Here is a 14,894-nt window from a genome sequence, read left to right as displayed (position 1 = left end):
TGGCTGGGTCAAATGGAACCTCTAGTCCCAGCTCTTTGAGGTATCTCCATATTGATTTCCATAGTGGTTGCACCAGTCTGCACTCTTACCAACAATAGAGAAGGGTTCCTTTCTCTCCACAACCTTGCCATCATTTATTGTTTGATTTCTTGATAGCAGCCATTCTTTGTGGGGTGAGAGTCAACAACTGGGATCTCATCTTATTAAAAAGCTTCTGTACTGCAAAACAAACCATCAACAGAACTAAGAGACAACCTACAATGTGGGAAAAATTTTTACCAGCTGCTCCTCAGACAAAGGACTATTTACCTAGAATATATGAAGAACTCAAAACAATCAGCCACCCCCAAATATAAAGACCCGATTAAAAAATGGGCACCTGAAATGAATAGACATTCTCAGACGAAGTAAAAACAGCAAGTAAATACATGAAAAAATGTTCCACATCACTGGTCATTTGAGAGATGCAGATGAAAACAACTGAGATTCCACAATATTCTTAATTTATCAAATACAATTTGAATAATAAATAGCTGGTATACTTACATAGTACAAGGTACAAATCTTTACATGTTGTTTTATTTGTTTTAACCAGTTGGTAGTCATGTATAGAAACGTTAAGACAGCCGGCCATGGTTACACAATCCTATAATTCTAGTACTCTGGGAGACTAAGGCAGGAGGATTACAAATTCAGGCCCAAAATTAAATATTTTTAAAAAATAGGGCTGGGGAGTAGTTCAGTTTGAAGATTTTGGGTTCAATCCTCAGTAGTGACAAAAAAATTTTGAGATAATTCCCATGCATAAAATCCATCTACCCCTTTAAAAATTCACACAATATATTCACACAATTGTGCTGGTGCTACAGCTGAATAGAAATGGCAAAAACTGACATTCTTGTCAGGTTTTTAATCTTAGGAGGTAGTATTTGTTGTGCAGTCTAGGGTCTCAGGTTCTCTGGAAAGTGTGTTCAGTCTCTTTTTCCCCTCCCTCCTTCTCTCTCACCTTTTTTTTCCTTCCCCCCCACTGGGGGATTGAACCCACTGTCCTCTACCACTTAACTACATCTCCCCCCGCCAGTCTAACTCAAGACCTTGCACTTGCCAGGCAGCCGCGGCACCACTGAGCTACATCCCTGGCCCATCTCCTTCCTTTTTAAAAATTTTGAGACAAGTTCTTGTTTATTTGCCCAATGACTTTGAACTTCTCTTTTGTTTTTTGTTTTGAAACCAGGGATTGAACTCTCAGGACCTTGAGTTTGTGAGGCAGGTACTGTGCCACTGAGCTAAATCCCCGGCAGACCTTGAACTTTTTATCCTCCTGTCTCAGCCTCCCAAGAATCTGGGATTACAGGCAGGCAGCACCGTACCTGGTAGTATGTTCGATTTTAAAGATTGATTCTTTTTGCCTTTAAACATTATGAGTAAACTGCACTGATATCCAATTTCACAGTTTCATTTATTTATTTTGGGTTGATACTAATGATTAAACTAGGGTCTTTGGATTAAGCTACATTCCCAGCCCTGTTTTATTTTGGTACAGTAGCTAAATTGTACCATCTGTGCTTACATTTGCAATCTTTCTGCCTTAGCCTTCTAGAGTGCTGGGATACAGACTTGTACCATTATGCTCAGTTTAACATAATACAGGATCAATGTAGTGAATGTCTTCTCATTGTTCTTTCAGTATAGCGTTGTCTTTGTTTTGTTTGGTTCTGATGCTTTTCAGATTTTTCCTTTTGATCTTTAATTTTCAGCGTCCTGACTTTAATGTGGTTAGGTATGACTAGACTTTTTTTTTTTTTTGAGAGAGAGAGTGTCTGGCTGTATAGTCTAGGCTGGCCTTGAACTTATCATGTTTCCCATGCTAGTCTCAAACTCCTGGTGATTCTCCTGCTTCAGCCTCCTGGGTTCTGAGATTACAGGCATGAGTTCCCATTCCTGGACTTGTTTTGATTTTTGAGATAGGATCTTGCAGCTTAGGCTAGTCTTGAGCTCAAAATTCTCCTAAACTATGTATCCCTGGCTAGTCTTGAATTCTTGGTGATTCTCCTGCTTCAGCCTCCTGAACTCAAAATCCTCCTACATAAGTCTCCTTAATGCTGAGATTACAGACCTGTGCCACAATGACTTTCCTTAACTTGGTCCCTTTGGTGTTTGCTGAGCTTCTTGGATCTGTGGGTTAAAAATCTTTCTTTCATTCGCTTTGAAAGAGTTTCTTTACTTTCTGTCATTTAGGAAATACAGCTTCTAGTGTATATGAATTCTTTTTTTTAGATAGGATCTTGCCGTGTGATTCATTCTGGCCTTTAACTTAGGCTGGCCTCAAACTCATAGCATCCTCCTGCTGGGATTACTGGTGTGTGCCAGCACACCCGGCTTGTTAGATCATTTGTTGATGTGCTACAGATTTTTGACTACCCAGTCCCCCTTCACTATTTTGTTGTCTAGGTAACTTACCACTTTAGTAAATTTCAGTTCAGGTTGGATTTCAGCTATGTTAGGGGTGTGAAGGGCTCTTTCTGTCAAACTTTGGAACCTGAGCACTGGTAGAATACAAATGCTTTATTTCCAGGCCAACCATTCTGCATCACTGCTGCTTATCCTACTGAATTATTCTGGACCATAATTGGATGGTAGTAGGGACTAGTTTTGTTTTTGGGCTCTTCCTGATTCTAGGCTGCCCTTGCTCAGTTATTAAAAATTTGGCTTATGGCTGGGGATTTAGCTCAGTGGTGGCACCACCTGCCTCACAAGCCCAAGGTCCTGAGTTCGATCCCCTGTACCAAGAAAAAAAAGTTTGAGTGGACCAGGCCAGGGCTGATAGTACACTTTTAATTCCAGTTACTCTGGAGGCTTAGGCAGGATGTTTGCGAGTTTGAGGCCAGCCTGGGCAATTGAGATACTTTCTCAGAAATAAAAAAGGATAGGCCTATAATACAGAACTTCTAAGGCTCGATTGGGGGTGAGGTGGGGAAGTTAGGGATTATGTCTAGTTTCTAGGTTTCTAGGTATTCCAAAGAAGAGCCTTTATCTATAGCTGCCTTATTCTCACTTCACTGTGTTTAGGCATTGTAAAGAGTTCAAAGCAGTAGCAATCTGGTCAACTAGAGAAGGCTAGTCTGTCTGTGTCCGTCCCTGTCCCCCCCCCCCCCCCCCAGCCCTCCATTGTTTTAGACAGCCCTGCACCTTCTTTCCCCAATAAAGCGTTGTGGGTGGGGCTAGTCCTACTCCAAAATTCAGTTCATTTAGAGTTGAACCCAGAGTTCCTTAGTGCCTTTTAAGAAAAGTATTTACTGCTTTCTTATGGTTGTGGCAGAAAGGAAGGTTTTTCTGTGATCTTTTACATTGAAGGATATTTGAGTAAGAATTTTGAAGTGTAACTTTTCTACTTACAAGATCTTAAGTTGCTCAGGAACATGGGACTACACATTCATAAGATGGCTGCTTGTTTGTATTTGAGATAAAGTTTTATACAAACAGTGACTTTGAGTTAGAATGCAGTTAAAATTAGTGCTACATTAATAATGATTAATTGGTATTGGAAATATATTAAATTAGACTGACACAAAATAAAGATTTTTGTGGTTGGATCATTTGTTCACCTTAACAGGGAGGTAACATTAATATAGTTCTTTATTTTAGGAAGAAAAACATTTTTTTTTTTGCTTGTTTGTATTTAGTACCGGGGATTGAACTCAGGACCTTGTGCTTGTGAGGCAGGTGAAAGCACCACTGAGCTAAATCCCTGGCCCCAAGGAAATATTATTAAAGGTATTGGATGTAAAAATGTCTAGATTATTTAGTACCTAATAATTTTACTCTTGTTTCTGTTCTGGTTTCTCAAATCTTATTATTATTTTTTTTTTTGGTACTGGGGATTGAACTGAGGTCCTTGTGTTTGCAAGGCAGGCGGCGGAACCACTGAGCTAAATCCCTGGCCCTTTGGTTTCTCAAATCCTAATTGCTCTGCTGGCCTTTTAATGTCTTCAGTTGGAGTTTTGAAAATATTTTTGGCCATGTGCACTGGCACACACTTGTAATCATCCCAGTATTCTAGGAGGCTGAGGAAGGAGGATCAGAAATTCAAGTTGTGCTTGGGCAACTTAGCTGGCATCCTGACTCAAAATAAAAAGTGTGGGGAATCTAGCTCAGTAGAACACCTTGGGTTTGAGCTCCAGTATAACAAACAGCAAAATGAAAACAACAGCAAAAAACGTTTGAAGTGTAGCTTTCCTACTTCTAATATTAGGGTTGCTTAGCTATGGACTGTGTGGTACACTATTCCAAATTGAGAAGGGGAAAACTGGTTGTTACAATCAATGTTAAACAAAATAATATACTGTCTGGGTCTTAGGTACTTTTCCTTCAGCTATTTTTCTTTTGGAAGAATTAGTGGCAATTTTTTTTTTTTTTAAATGCAAAGCTAGGTGTGGTGGTGCACGCCTGTAATCCCAGCATTTGGGAGGCTGAGGCAGGAGGATCACTGTGAGTCTGAGACCAGCCTGGACTGTATAGTGAGTTCCAGGTCAGTCTCAACTACATAGTGAGACCTTGTCTCAAAAAACAACAAAAATTCAAGCCGGTGATTTAGCTCAGTTGTTCCGCCGCCTACCTCACAAGCACAAGGTTGGAAATTTGATATTTCTGGTACCCACCCCCAAAAAAGAAGAAAAAATACTAATGTTTTAAAATATGTTTATTCTTATATTTTACATTGAGCACTTCAAGAAAGTAATTACAATGATTTCAAAAATGCAGTCATATTGAACCAAGGAATTTAATTTATGGCCTTCATAATTATGCTTATTCAATATCTAGGAATACAAGTAGATACTAAGCCTGCTAATGAATGAGTAAAATAGTGATATAAATGTATAAATCTCAGGGATAGGTATCATGCACAATCAGGTAAGTCACTCTGCCACCGTGTTTTTTAAAAACATGATTCACATTCAGTTCCATCATATACACATCCATTTCAAGTGCTGACAACATAAAATTGTAATCTTTGTTACCTTAAAAGAAAGTTTCAGTTAAAAAATATGAAGAAATTCAAGATAAAAATTTCAGAACTTTTGATCAAAAGCTTTCAGTGCATATGATACTACTTTGGTGTCACCAAAGGTTCTGGGAAGGGTAAGAAGAGGAAAGAAAGAACAAGAGAAAAAAGAATGGAAGGAAAAAACTGGAAACAAGGTCTTTGCAGATAAAGAGGGGAGAAGGGTTGCAGGGAGGGGAGGGAATGGGAAAAAAAGCAGCAGCAATATATATCATGTGAGGGTACAAATTCCTATGATGAATGTTATTATGTATATCTGAAATGTACAAGTAAAATAAAGAAAAAAAAAACCAAAAGTGCTTTCTTTCTTTAACTTTTTTTAATGATACTGGGGATTGAATTTAAGACCTTGCACTTGGAAGGCAGGTGGAGGCACCACTGAGCTAAATCCCTGGCAGTGAGAGTGCTTTCTTTACCACCTGATGACATGATCTCAGAGATGGGAGCTGGCTTTCTCTATAACTTTGCTAGCTGTCAAGATGTTCCTAGTAAGGACTCCTGAGGTTAGCAACGGACCACCTTTAGAAAGCCTTGGCCAGTGTTACAAAAGCAAGACACTTAGAGGAATATTTGTAAGTGTGAGCACAGTTGGGCTTCTGCCTTCTATAAATCATCATGTGTGAACTGCCTATGGACCCCCAGCTCTGTCTCTTGTCAGGCCTGAGACGCTGTAAGTGCACAGGGGAGATCTACTGATGGACCTTCTCAAAGTATTCTTTGGAAGCTGTCAGATTTGGCTTGATTGTAGGGGAACCTGGTGTCCAGTTTGCTGGGCAGACTTCTCCATGGGTTTCCACAAACTGGAATGCCTTCACCAAGCAGAGGGTCTCTTCCACACTTTGGCCCAAGGGGAGATCGTTGACACCCAGATGCTTGATGACACCATTGGGGTCGATTATGAAGAGACCTCTTAGTGCAATACCAGGACCTTCCAACAGCATACCATAGTTCCAAGAAATCTATTTAGTTAAATCCGACAAAAGCACTATATACACGTGGCCCAAACTGCCATTCTTCTTGGTGTGTTGATCCAGGCAAAATGGATAAAGTGGGAATCCACCAAAACTGCAGCAACTTCACAGTTCACATCATGAAACTCATTGGTTTTGTCACTAAAGCCAACACTTTTTTTGGGACACACAAAGGTGAAGTCCAAAGGATAGAAGGAAAGCACCAAATATTTGCCCCTAAAGTCTTCAAGGTTTAGCTCTTTAAATTCTCCACTGACAACAGCTGTGCCCTTAAAGGAGGGTGTGTGCTGGGTGATGGCAGGAGCGTGGCATGAGGAACTTATGCTGAAGGTGAATGTGGCTTAAGGAAACCCCAACCACAGTATCTTTTTCAAGCATGTTCTTCTAGAGCAAGAGGTCCAAAGGCTACAGAGGCAGGAATACCCTGAGAAATTGTGCTCACATGTTGAGCAATGGAGGCCTGGAGCAACCTTTCTGCTGCAGCCACCATCTTCTGTGCACACGGAGCTGTGGGGTGGGCTAGTGGCAAATACTTTACATTGAAAGTGAGTTTTTCTTTTTAAGTTGAAAAATCATATGGCAGCAACATTATGCATATACAAAAAAAAACTATATACTGTGACATATTTAAGATGTTATATTTTAAGTTATGTGAATTTTATCTGAAACACAAAAGAGAAAAACTTAGCTGATGGTTTATATTCCCTGTCTTAGTTTATTGCAATTCCTAGTTGCAACAGAAATATTTTTACATTACTGTCAGTTGTTGGTGTGTGGGTTTTCAAAATTGAGTTCATTTGAAAAATACCTAAAAGAAAATGAGCATTATTTATCATGCATTTTAATTTAATGATAAGTGTTACATTGTTTTTTAATGAAAAATTGAAAAGAATGTAAAATGTTGATGAACTGCTTTTGAGAACCTTTTTAGGTTTTACTTTGTGATTTGAGAAATGGCTCATAAAATCTGACATGTTGTTTAGTTTCAAAAACTTAGTTTTCCTCTTTGGTTCTTGTTTATATGAGTAGTCTGTATGGTTTTTTTTTTTTTTTTTTTTTTTAACTTCTTCTGTCTCTCTAGTCTTGTTGCCAACAGTTTTGAAGATGGCTCCCATATTGCCTCACCATTAGACGCAAATGAAAACTTCAATGTTGTCATTAAAGAGGAACCTCTAGATGATTATGACTACGAACTTGGCGAGTATCCAGAAGGGGTCACTGTGAAACAGGAAGAAACAGATGAAGAAACTGATGTATACTCAAACAGCGATGATGATCCTATATTAGAGAAGCAACTAAAGAGACACAATAAAATTGATAACCTAGAGGCTGATCATTCATCTTCTAAATGGCTACCAAGCAGTCCATCAGGTGTTGCTAAAGCTAAGATGTTCAAATTAGATGCTGGAAAGATGCCAGTAGTCTATTTGGAGCCCTGTGCCGTCACCAAAAGCACAGTGAAGATTTCTGAATTGCCTGATAACATGCTTTCCACATCTCGAAAGGATAAATCTATGTTGACAGAATTAGAGTATTTGCCGACAGACATTGAAAATGCCAATGGGACTGGCTTCTGCTTAGGCAAGGAATCAGAAAATGGTCTTAGTAAACATTCACCAGATCGCAGAGTGATACAAAAATATTCCTCACTTAAAGAGTCTCAATGGAAATATCCTGATATATTTGACAGTATCAGCTCAGAAAGAATACTTGACAGTGCAAAGAGCTCTGCTGGGGAGTCATTTTCAGGAAAAGAAGATTTGGGCAGAAAGCGAACAACTGTGCTTAAGATTGCTGCAGCCTCAAAGACTGTGAGTGCTAATCACAATGCCTCATCAAATGTCCATGGAAAAAGAGGAAGGCCTCGAAAATTGAAATTCTCTAAGGCAGGGCGACCACCTAAAAACACAGCAAGGTCTTTAACTTCTACAAAGAATACCCCTGTGGGCCTTGGGAGTACCTTTTCTGATGTAAAGCCTGATTTGGAAGATGTGGATGGTGTTCTCTTTGTTTCCTTTGAATCAAAGGTAAGATTGTAATTTTCAGTTTTCTGTCTAAGGCTCATTGGTTACTCTTGAATTGTATGTAGGCTGATTATTAGTTTTGTGAATGGATTGATGAGGGTATATTTGGGATTGCGAGAGATGTCTATAATGTTTGGTTTAGTTGTTAGGTATCACTTAAGATACTATGTTTGACTAGATTTTTAAAAATAATATCTTTTTAGCTCTCAGTTTGTGATTTTCACAGTGTGCAGAGCTAATTTTGTTTCTAACTTTAGGTCTTACTGGAATTTTCATCATTATAGAATTCCAGAAAGCATACCAAACACGTGAAAAGTTCCTTGACTGTTGGGATACCTTTTCTTTCCCCTCCCTTGAAGGGTCAGTAGTAGTAGAGGACTATTGGAAAACCAAGTAATAGTCTTACTAACTCTGTTGTCTTATACATTGATAATTCCTGTTTGTACTACTCTCCAAATAACTACATTTTAGACTTTTATAGCAGCCTAGTCTTTCTAATTGGCTAAACAGATGTTTAATTCTTTTTACCTGTTTTTTACTTCCTTTTATCTGCCAAGTAAGCTGTCTTTATAGGCTCTGAGAAAGTATCATGCAAATTGGTATAAATACAGTTTGAGGTTGGCTTGAGTATGCCATCAAACCCAGTGCCTCAGACATGCAAGGCAAGCACTGTATCACTGAACTACATCCATAGCCCCTGTTAATATAGAATATTTAGAAAATATTTTAAAAAAATAAAATAATTGTTTCTGTTCTATGCATTTAGAGTTGTCAGTGTTAACATGGTGGTATTTTTCTCCTGGTCTTTTTCTTTTGAAATCCTGATTTACTTAAAAAAATTTAGTTATAATTAACTGTTATAGTTTTATTTTTAATACATAGGAAGCTCTAGATATTCATGCAGTTGATGGAACAACAGAAGAACCCTCTAGTCTTCAGACGTCAACCACAAATGACCCAGGTATTACATGCTAGTTTAAAATGGGTTATATTTCTGATTTGGACTATAGTAGTGGGATATACCACATTTATTCTTCTGTATTATACAGTATTTTATTTTGTCATTATTTTATGAGTAGGTTGCAGAGCAAGAATTTCTCAGTTGGAAAAGGAATTGATAGAAGATTTGAAGTCCTTGAGGCACAAGCAGGTGATACATCCTGGTCTTCAAGAAGGTAATCTTTAAAACATACCTCAGTTTTTTCTTTTGTTTTTCTTTTCTCTTTCTCCTTTTTCTACTCTGCCTTGCTTCTTTCATTTTTCTGTTCTTTTCTCTTTTGCTTCCATCCTTGGTTTTTTTTTTCTTTTCATCTCCACAGATTTTCCCTTTAAAATATAAACATATCTGGGTCCTTTATCCTAATAGTTTTATCTATAGGACAAAAATGTATGAGGTAAGAAAGCAATAATTTCTGAGTTCCTTCTTGTAGCGTGGTATCCACCCCTCCCCATCATTTCATCATTTTGCTATTGGTTGCTTTTGTTAATGTGTTTTTCTTTTGGCGGGGTGGATCCTATTTGTCCTTTTGTACCTAGTTATATATTTGGATGTTATATATAAATAGAAGAAGGCAGGGTCAGGGATTTAGCTCAGTGGCACCACGCTTACCTTACAAGATTGAGGTCCTGAGTTTAATCCCTGTTACCAGGGAGAGAAAAAAAAGAGAGAAGCCAGGCTCATTGACACATGCCTGTAACTTAGCACTCAGGAGGCTAAGGCAGAAAAGTCAGGAGTTTCAGGCCAGCCTGGGCTACATAAACCTTATCTCAAAAAAGAAAAAGAAGAAAGAAAAGAAAACAAAAACCATTTTTTCTCTTCTTGTGTAGAAGCAAACACATTTTATATATTTGATGTACTGTTGGGAATTTAAAATATTAGTTATTTTTTAGTAATAGATTACTTTGACCTTGATTATATTACTTTTTCCCTTTTAACTTTTCTTTTTGGTAGCAGGGATCAAACTTGGGTCCTTGTGCTTGCAAAGCAGGCAGCGGAACCACTGAGCCAAATCCCCAGCACTTTTTCCCTTTTAAAAAATGATAATGAAATCTGTAATTATTGATTTTTTTTCTGTTTGCATCATAATGAAAAGTTGTAGACCATGCTTCAGGTTTTAGTATATTACATCTTTGATTTTAGGTTTGCTTCTTGGGAATTACTGAGTTTTGACTCTTCCCAGTTTTCTTTTCTGGGAATTACTGAGTTTTGACTCTTCCCAGTTTTCTTTTCAGAGGCTGTGTATCCTATTTCTATTGCGTGGTAGATTACTTACCTGAGAATCTAAACATTGGAAGCTGTGAAACAAAAGGTGATTTATAAATGATCAATTACTAACTCAAATGGCTATTTTGAAGAACTTTGGCCTTAATTGATGGTGGTTTGTGTGACAGTGTGATCTTAAAATATGCAAATCCTAGTCACAATCCAAATGATTGTCCTTACTGGATACTATAAATTATAATGAAGTTACTTCATAGTAGTCCTGCTAATCAGTGTTTGCTGTTGTTTATCATCAGCTTTCATATTTCTACTTTATTTAAATATTCTGGCTCTCCTATAGCAATTAACCAATTATCTTCCCCATGTCTATTTTTTGTTATAATACTGTACTTTAAATTTTTTTGTGAAAATAAAAATTTTAATTTCAAAATTAATTTTATTGGTACAGTTTTGATATAAAGATCATGTTCATCATAGGGAATTAGTCCCTGTTCATAATGTATCTTTATTCTTTTTTCTCCATTCTTCTCCCCTCCCTTCAACTTTTTTCTCTCCTTCACAAAAGCTTTATTTCTATTTTTTCCTTCTATTCTCTTTTTTGTACCTTTTCCCTTCCCTTCCATTTGCCTTCTCCTTTGTTCCCCTTCCCGTTTGAATATTTTCTTCTTACTCCCCAATATTTATCTTCTATTTTGGTCCTTAATTTGTGCTTTTGGTGTCTCACCTAAGAGAAACAATGTGATACTTAAATGTGTATGTCTGATTTATTTCACTTAGAAGTATGGTCTTAATGAAAATGTCTCAGGTTTATCCTGTACTTTGTTTTGGTTGGATCCTTCTCTGGTTTTAGTATCGGTAATGATTGCTTCCAGGAATGAGTTTCGGAGTGTTGCTTCCTTTTCAGTTAGAGTTTGAGAAGTAGTGGGATTAACTATTTTCTAAATTTCTTGTAAGACCCTTACAGGGAGTCCAACAGGGAGGAGGGTGGTATAGTCTCTGTGGTGCTGTGGAGACCTCCACCCAGGACAGTTTTCCCTCCCCTTCTGCCCTCAAGTGTCCTTGCCTCCTAGGCTTCTTGTATCTGATTCCTTGGGGCAAGGTGAGAGCAGGCTCTGGGAGGGTGATTGCGCTGAGGAGCTGCCGCTGCTCTACCAAGATGATAGAAGTCCTGACAACAACTGACCCAGAAGCTGCCACACAAGCTGGAGTACTCTGTTGGAACAGGAGTCTAGATGTCAGCCAAAGGTCTGGGGCTTGAGCTAATTGAGTCTGCACATGATAATGGCCTTAGAATGACTGCAAAACTGAGGAACTTTGAAGTGAAAGATCTTCTTAATCTAACTCAGTTCTTTGGCTTTGATATGGAAACATTTTCTCTAGCTGTAAATTTAGTGGACAGATTCCTGTCTAAAATGAAGGTACAGCCCTTGGGTGAGTTGGACTGAGCTGTTTTTATTTGGCTGTAAAATCAATAGAAGAGGAAGGAAATGTGCAATTGGTAACTGATTTGATCTGAATAAGTCAGTGTCAGTTCCCGGTTTCAGACTTGATTTGAATGGAAAAGTTTGTACTGGAGAAGGTGTGTTGGAAAGTCAAAGCTATCACTGCCTTGCAATTTCTACAAATCTGTATTATTCACTCATTCAAGAGAGCTTGCCATTTAATGAAAGGAAAAATAGCCTAAATTTTGGAAGACTAGAAGCTCAGCTTAAGGTATGTCAATGCAGGATCATATTTTCTAAAGCAAAGCCTTCTGTGTTGGTCTTACCTATCATTGATTGCATTGCGATCCAAGCACAGAAGTGTATAGAGTTAGCAGAAGGAGTAGAATGTCTTCAGAAACATTATAAGATAAATGGCAGAGATCTGACCTTCTGGCAAGAGCTTGTATCCAAGTGTTTTAACTGAATATTCATCAAACAAGTGTTCAAAACTGAATGTTCAGAAGTTGAAGTGGATTGTTTCTGGGTGTACTGCATAGCAACTAAAGCATAGTTACTATATAATAACTACCTTCCAACAATTCCTGAAATGCTTTGTTAATTGGTCATTTGGGTTGTTATTCTCTGTATAGAGAAAATTGTAAAATTTTCTTCTACAATTGAAGTATCTTCAGAATAAAACACCTGGACTTGGAATAGCAAAAGGGAAAAACTGGTATCACCAATCTAGTCAGCTAACATTTGAAAGCATTTGCTATATATAAGGTACACTACCCTAAGGACCAGGGGCATGATGGCACAAGCCTGTAATCCTAGCACTTGTAAGGCTAAGGCAGAAGGATCGCCATGAGTTTGAGGCCAGCCGGGGCTACATAGTGAGTTCAAGGTCAGCCTAAATTACTTAGACCCTGTCTCAAAAAAAATTAAAAAGCAAAACAAAACACCCTTAGGAGTTTCCAATCTCTTATATGTTAAACATTTCATTAAATTAGCAGCTTAGAGAACAACATCCTCTTTAATAACCTGAATTTGTAAGGTGTTGAAGTAATGGTTTTTTTAATTGCACAATTTTGCTAAATGTAGCCCTAAGCTCATGCTCATTTAAAGTTACAATAGGACCAAAAGTTTGATCCATAAATGCACTAATTTGAGACTGTTAGCTTATAAGCAGAATCATTATGAACTTGAAAGTTAACACCTAAAGAAAAAATAATACAAAGCAGATGATCTCTTGGGTTCATGCAAATTGCCAGTGTGTCTCCACATACTGCAATTGGAATAATAGAAAGTAATTATACTCATAAAAATATAAATTCAGTCACAGCATATATTTTATATGTTCTTGCCATCTAAATTTATTAACTTACAGTAATGGTTGATGTTTTCCTACTAAAAACAAAATGTTAATATTTAACACATCTACATATGCTTATGAAACTTATGTATGAAAACTTTACTTTTTTTTTTTTTTGATACCGGGATTGAACTTCGGACCTTGTGCTTGTGAGGCAGGTGGCAGAACCACTGAGCTAAATCCCTGGCCCTGAAAAATTTACTTTTAACAGCTAGTAGTATTTAGATAAACTTTTGATGCATTGGAGATTTTTTTCTTTACATAAATAGTATTATTGCAACAATGAAAAATTTTCTTTGAAGCCTTTCTCCACAACCCTGAATTATGGATTGCATTATGTTATAATAGATTTAAGTTATGAACCCTCAAAACATCACAACTTGGAAAACTGCCTAATTACTATAATGCTGCAGTAGAAATGTTTAGATTTGAATTCATCTATAAAGCTAAAGGCATAAATGTGAAACACTTAATATAATAAGCCTGAAAAGGTGAACTATGAATCTTCATTTCTAACATTAACTTTCTGTACTAGATCAATACATTATATTTAGGTAATACTGAAAATGGTAACCTTGATTTAAATATGAAATTTTAAGTTATGAGGTTTACATCAAAACCAGTGTTTCACACATTCACTTTTAAAAGGCAAGTAGAGGTTATATTCTATATATATAAAATACATAATTATATGTTTATATATTATGCTATATATTTATATATAATTATTATATAAAATATATATTAATGTTTTTTTTGGCACCCATAGTGCAAGTAATAGTTCAGAGATGAGAGTGTTATTGCTCTATGGTAATTACATTTAAATTTAAAAACATTTTGTATTAAGCCAAAATATAGACGTACTAAGTTTGGCCTATTCATTGGCTATCTTTAATGTTTCTTCTAAAAAACAGGTGACATATGTATTTGATAAAAATTTATACATAATCTACTCCCTTGGACTATTTAATTTCATTAAAAAATATCTTCTATTATATTACATAGTCAAAATCAGTTATCACTCTGAAACCTTGCTTTACCCTAAGTTCTGGCCAAAACCCTCTAGGTTTTACTATGGACTATTTTTATAAAACTGCCATTACTTCCAGTTTTATTTTGTTAAGAAATAAAATATAGAAAAAGTTATCCCAATTTACTGTGTTGAGTTGACATTGTACAGAAATGGACAGCCATATTGGTCTAGAAATGTTAATTTTTTTTTCCATTTGTACAGGAGTAATACACTGTATTAAATATGTAAGGTCATATCTACATGGATTTGATTACAGCAACTAATAAATCGTTCTCTAAATAATGAAAAAAAAAGAATAATATAAGACCACGAGAGCAAGAAGCAATTTAAATATGTTCAGGGACCATTTTCATCTTCAGAATTAAGGATTATTTTAATTTTACATCATTGCCTTTTCTCTTTTACTTTCCTTTTTAGTTTTATTTTAGGATTCCCTATTTTTAATGTTCATACAGAGATTTCTTTAACTGAAATACCGAGTAGTTTCTATGGTGTGAAAAACTATAATAGTACACAAGATCGTAATGAGATAATTAATAATGTGAAATAGGAAGTAAAGGGCTAAAGGGGAGAGTGGGAAGGTGGGGGAAAGGTAATAAGGGAGAGGAAAAACATTTGAGAATATGAAAAAATGGAAATAGAGTGTTTGTAAATGGGGAGGGGAGGAGGGGGTGAAGGGAGGGCAGGGACAAGGGGAAAAATGAGAATCAAGACCTGTCATGTAAAGGTACAGGATCCCAATAATGAATGTAACTGTATTGTATACCTAGATTGTACCAATAAACTC

At 36.8% G+C, this 14,894-nt stretch overlaps 1 protein-coding gene and 2 pseudogenes across 17 annotated transcripts in view; 2 read left to right on the top strand and 1 right to left on the bottom strand.

Moving 5' to 3' along the window:
- Mga (MAX dimerization protein MGA) overlaps positions 1–14,894 on the top strand; it is a 139,794-nt gene that overhangs the window by 71,100 nt on the left and 53,800 nt on the right. For all 17 annotated transcript variants that reach the window (XM_033764990.1, XM_033764989.1, XM_033764997.1 and 14 more), the window contains 3 exons: positions 7,115–8,060; positions 8,940–9,018; positions 9,137–9,232. In XM_033764990.1, coding sequence (XP_033620881.1) covers positions 7,115–8,060; positions 8,940–9,018; positions 9,137–9,232 — 1,121 coding nt within the window. The remainder of the gene's footprint in view (positions 1–7,114; positions 8,061–8,939; positions 9,019–9,136; positions 9,233–14,894) is intronic.
- Positions 5,737–6,611, bottom strand: LOC104862637 (annotated as a pseudogene).
- LOC117286533 lies at positions 11,187–12,321 on the top strand (annotated as a pseudogene).

Source organism: Fukomys damarensis, unplaced genomic scaffold (assembly GCF_012274545.1).
Source record: "Fukomys damarensis isolate Sample0158 unplaced genomic scaffold, DMR_v1.0_HiC HiC_scaffold_17, whole genome shotgun sequence".
Classification (NCBI taxonomy): domain Eukaryota; kingdom Metazoa; phylum Chordata; class Mammalia; order Rodentia; family Bathyergidae; genus Fukomys; species Fukomys damarensis.
Note: the sequence above shows the minus strand (reverse complement) of the source record. Positions and strands in the feature narration are given on the sequence as shown.